Raw genomic sequence first — 5,195 nt, 5'->3', positions numbered from 1 at the left:
ATTTTGTAAATGATGCTGTATGATGTCCTTTTGTTGTTCTGTTTATGCTTTTATGTTTCATGTGGAACTACTTGAACAGGTCTCCCTTGGAAAAGAGATCAATGATCTCAATGGGATTTTATCTGTATAAATAAAGGTTTGAAATGAAATGAAATGAAGGAAGAAGGCTATAAAATAACCCTGTTTTATTTTCTTCTACAAAATATGTGTTTAGGGAAGGGGGTTGTAAAAGGTTGTGATTGCATTTTTAGTTTTCTGAAGAGGAGGGATATTTTGGATATTTACTATAACTTTTTCAGAGTTTTTACCTTGTGTGAAATTGTTTTTAGGCAACAATATAAAATGTTAATAAAGATCTTTGTTTTTCAGGGGGAGGGCTTGTTATTTGTTGTATTTGCTATACCCTCTCAAATGCAATATTCCTTTACTGATTTGAATATAATGTGAATTTAAAAAGATGGTCTCTAGTAATCATAAATGCACAACAAGCTCCATGAAAAACTCCTCATTCTCAGAGTTTAATCTCAGATAAATGGTGTTTTCCTCTGTGCAGAGAGACAATCAGTGCTGATCAGCAGCAGCTGCTGGAGGTTTCCCTCCTTTAAAGCTGGCTGGTGCTCAGGCAACACTCTCTTGGAAAACTGCAGAGATAGCAGCTGTTTGGAAGCTCGTCTGTGTGCTGACTGTTTGTCTGGCCAGAGGTATTTACCTGTTTGATAATTGTGTTGAAGATGAAGGAATAATGTTTGATTTAACAGCATGTTTCCTGTCCACGGTCTCTGGTTTTCCAGCTGGTGAATATAAGCTGCAAAGGAGACTGAGAGTTGAAAACATTTCATTTTATGCAGTGTTTCTTCTCTGTCTGACACTAACCTTTAATTATACTGTGTCCTACAGATCTGTGTCCCAATGAGATCTCCTTAAAGAGATACTCCACACTTTTCCAGTCGATGGAGTCCATCTTTGAGCGAGAAGCTGGCGAAGGTGAGTCATGTCTTTTCTCTTTTACTGATCTTCATGGGATCGTTTGAGGTACTTTGCCATTTTAAAAACAATTGTATTAGAGTACAGGTATAAAGGGACATTTTGCCACATAACTTAATTTACCTCACAGTTTTAGTAACGTTAAAAACATTTTCAAAATGATTTATTTAAAATTAAACTACAACAGATTACCAAAAGCTGTTTTGTTAAGGCTTGTATAACTTGATAACTTAAAGGGAAATTGAGCGGTAAAAAAAGGTTGCCTATCTCTGTCACTTTAGACTTTTAGAGGAAGGTGCCGTGGTAATTGTAGTCTTTTATAATCTGTTGACTACAGAAGTCACGATGGAGTGGCCTTTTTTCATAAAAACAAAATACAGGATCAAAGTCTGGAGAAGCTAAAATAAATTAAATTTCTGTGAAGTTTTTAATGAAAGGTATTTGTTTCAGTTGAAATGGCGACCAACGAAGTGGAAGCTGAGGCGTCACGTCACCAGAGCGTTCGCCACGACGGGATCAACGAGACGGATAACGTTCGCCACAACGGGGTCAACGAGACGGATAACGTTCGCCACGACGGGGTCAACGAGACGGATAACGTTCGCCACGACGGGGTCAACGAGACGGATAACGTTCGCCACGACGGGGTCAACGAGACGGATAACGTTCGCCACGACGGGGTCAACGAGACGGATAACGTTCGCCACGACGGGGTCAACGAGACGGATAACGTTCGCCACCATGGGGTCAACGAGACGGATAACGTTCGCCACGACGGGGTCAACGAGACGGATAACGTTCGCCACCATGGGGTCAACGAGACGGATAACGTTCTCCACGACGGGGTCAACGAGACGGATAACGTTCGCCACGTCGGGGTCAACGAGATGTAAAACGTTCGCCACGACGGGGTCAACGAGATGTAAAACGTTCGCCACGACGGGGTCTACCAGACGGATAACGTTCGCCACGACGGGGTCAACGAGACGGATAACGTTCGCCACGACGGGTCAACGAGACGGCGATTATCGAGCTTTTATCTTTGCCATAAAATAAAACTTTCATTTAGAAATCTGTTTTCTTTTCCAAATATCAAAACTTTATTTTTAGAGTATGTTATACTATTATTCGTGTATTTCTGCTTTAAAATGTCCTTAATATTCAAATGTGACAGAACTGCTGGTAAAACATCAGTTTTTTTTAATCCATTAGTCAAACTTGGATTCTTTTTGTTCAATGTCATGTTTTAGACCAGTGGACAGAATTTATAGAATCTGTATTTAGGGTTTTCTTTTACAAAATCTCCGTAGACCAAAATATTTCAAATGCAACGGAAAGAAATGCTCCTTCAAGACTGGAATGAGAGGATATAAATCATGATTTATTCATAAAAGATCTGTTTCAGTGCAAACATTTGCAAAATATAATTTGGTTTCCAAGCATTCACTACTCTTCTAAAGAGAAACTTCAGTATTTTTCCTGAACAGTGTCCCATGTCTATTGGGGAAACAATTTTTGAAATGAGTCAAGTATTGTGTAAGCAAAACAAAAGTATAATGGGGGCTCTTTAGAGCAAAAATATCCTGAAATAAACATTTGAACGGTAACTCCCACTCAATACCGAACAAATTATTCATTTGGGGTTGACAAATAATGAAGTTTCCCTTTTTAAAATACATTATATTAGAGTGGAGTTGAATATGTATAGCATCTAATGGAGAATTGTCTTTAAAGTTGGCACATCAGGAAACTTAGTTTTTCAGTGCTTTGGATTGATAGAAAGTTGAACGAAAACTAAGAGCTTAACGGGTAAACTGCAGTACCTAATGGCTTTTATTACGTATAATTTAATGTCATTATTTCTGTCATTGATCCCAGACAGGACGGAATGAAATGTTGTCTTCAGGTTATTTTCCAGCCACCAGTAGCATTTCCTCTACAGTCAGCGGTTTTTCTCGGGGTTTCACCAATCACCACCCCCCTCCGAACTTCCTCACTGTCAATCTTCTCCCACTTGGAGAAAGTCACTGTTTTCACTCCTGCAGGACACACAATCAGAGTCCGTAACATGCATTTACTAAATTAACCCTGAGCCTCGGAATCTAATTAGATCTTAAATTATGTTTTAAGGCATATAGCACATTTATTTATTTCTAAATATCAGTGTATATAGTGTGTAGCCCAAACACACAGAGTCCTTAAGGACTAAAATCTCCTTAAGTGCATACATCTGACTTTATCCATCAGATTCTCTCATTTTTGCCCTATGGGATAAATGCATGCTATGGTCCTGGTTCCCAAAAACATTGGACTCCTTTGTTCACTTCCAGAACATAGTGACATCACTATGAAACACTCACGCTCCTATTGTCTAGCGCTCCAACACATTGTATGTGTTACGGCCCGTCCACACTACAGCTTCGACAGCTTCAAAAATGGTTTCCAACGCGTCTGCCCATTCACTTTGAATGGGGTGACGTCACTTTTCGCCGAACTGCATTTTGGGAAGCAGAGCGGAGCTTTTCTGGCGTTTCATCCTGCAAAAGTTGAGCAATGTTCAACTTTTGAAGCTTCTGAAGCTTTCGGTGGAAGCGTCAGCCAATCAAATCATATGCCAGTACAAGCTCTAGCCAATCAAACTGCTGCTTGTGTGTTGTGAAAGAAACTTCTGATCAGCAATGTGATGAAAGAATGGGAAACTGCTTAATCATCCACTGAAGTTTATTGAGAGTCACACGGCCGGGAGCGTTCACAAGATATTTCACACAACTTTCATCATGTCAAGACCAAGTCAACACTGAGGAATATACAGAAGCACAGCACAGATCTACACAGAAGAAAAGGAGTGGCCTATATTCGCGCGCTTTCCATCCTAATCGATACCAGACATGTTAAAGACAAAGAACCGATCTGTTAAAGCCATCCGCGCATGGTCCACACTTCCCCCACAGGAAGGCAGGGCGCCTCTTGACCTGTGCCCTCCTCAAGTTACAGGCAAGAGCATAGGCGACTTAATGAAAAACATATCTTTGAAATAACAGATTCTCAGAAAAGCTGAGAATCACGAGACACAAACAGATCACATTAAAATATTCTTTAACAGATCCTTCCTTTTATCAATTTATTGATAACCAATTAACATTAGTCTAAGAATATTCCAGTCACTACTTAAATCAAATAAAACGTCCTCAGAGTTGTGTGGGTTCCCATTACATTAATTACATCAAAAGCAGAATAAGATTGAAACACTCAATCACAATGGTTGATACAGACAACCACAATAGAAAAATCATCTCTCTTCAGTGTTTGATTTCTTTTGTCAAAAGGCACAATAATAACACACATGCAATACAAAAATATAATGGTAAAATATATGTTTCAAAAACAAGATCTTTTATCATTTATCACTCAGTTAATCTCATTCATCAAACACAAATTCAAAATCAGCTTACATCTTAAATATTTACCTCAAGGCAATTACTTATTAAAACACAATTAGAATTTAGGATTATAAGAAATCCAATTGAGGTATACAATCAGAATCATGAGAGATCCAGTTAAGATTCCCAGTTAAGGTATACATTCACAGTGATGTATCGATCAATCTGTAATCTGTAAAGGTACAGTGTCCTCAATCTTTAACATTACCTTACGTTTACTTCAATACACTTATTCAAGAGTAAGGCACTTTACTACATACATTTTATTCAAATACATTTGTTCAAAATTTGTAAAGGAAAAGTCAGACATTTTATTGTAACAACCTGAGGAAGGAAAAATCAAAAACATCTGTTCTTTATTCAAGGAAAATCAAAATATCTATTCTTTATTCTGAGTGTCAACTTTAATCAATTTATCAATCACTGAAAGGAGGTACCCATGGTACAGGAACTGCGATGGAGACCCATGGATCTGGAAGGTCAGCGTCGTACATCAACATTGTGTCATTTACAGTTGAATACCCCACTAGCCTCTGTGGGGCCTGGAGGGCAGTCTTGGCAACCCTGCGTATGGCTAATTTAACTACAGTGATCAAACAAATCACTAGGTTTAGCACAACCAAGATAAACACTGCAACAGTAACAACAAATGTAACCAACCCCGCTCCCCAGGATACAAGGGTTCCACTTAAATCCCCAAATGTAAACCCATGAGTTTCATGCAATTCTTTTATCCCGCAGTATCATGAATCATATTCATAACTTCCGGTG

At 38.8% G+C, this 5,195-nt stretch overlaps 1 protein-coding gene across 1 annotated transcript; it reads left to right on the top strand.

The window, feature by feature from the left end:
- The first annotated feature begins 633 nt into the window (after nucleotides 1–633).
- Nucleotides 634–2,056, top strand: LOC139433537 (GRIP and coiled-coil domain-containing protein-like). The gene is made up of 3 exons (XM_071202582.1): nucleotides 634–701; nucleotides 898–984; nucleotides 1,435–2,056. The coding sequence occupies exons 2-3, from the start codon at nucleotides 951–953 to the stop codon at nucleotides 1,875–1,877; spliced, it is 477 nt and encodes a 158-aa protein (XP_071058683.1). The 5' UTR covers nucleotides 634–701; nucleotides 898–950; the 3' UTR covers nucleotides 1,878–2,056.
- The last annotated feature ends 3,139 nt before the right edge of the window (nucleotides 2,057–5,195 follow it).

The sequence above is a fragment of the Pseudochaenichthys georgianus genome, unplaced genomic scaffold (genome assembly GCF_902827115.2).
Source record: "Pseudochaenichthys georgianus unplaced genomic scaffold, fPseGeo1.2 scaffold_587_arrow_ctg1, whole genome shotgun sequence".
Lineage (NCBI taxonomy): Eukaryota > Metazoa > Chordata > Actinopteri > Perciformes > Channichthyidae > Pseudochaenichthys > Pseudochaenichthys georgianus.
This window is presented reverse-complemented; position numbering and strand designations above follow the sequence as displayed.

Coding starts and splice junctions, on each gene's coding strand:
- LOC139433537 (XM_071202582.1), top strand. CDS start 951: ATGGAGTCCATCTTTGAGCGAGAAGCTGGCGAAG. Junction 985..1,434: donor TGAGCGAGAAGCTGGCGAAG/GTGAGTCATGTC, acceptor TATTTGTTTCAG/TTGAAATGGCGACCAACGAA.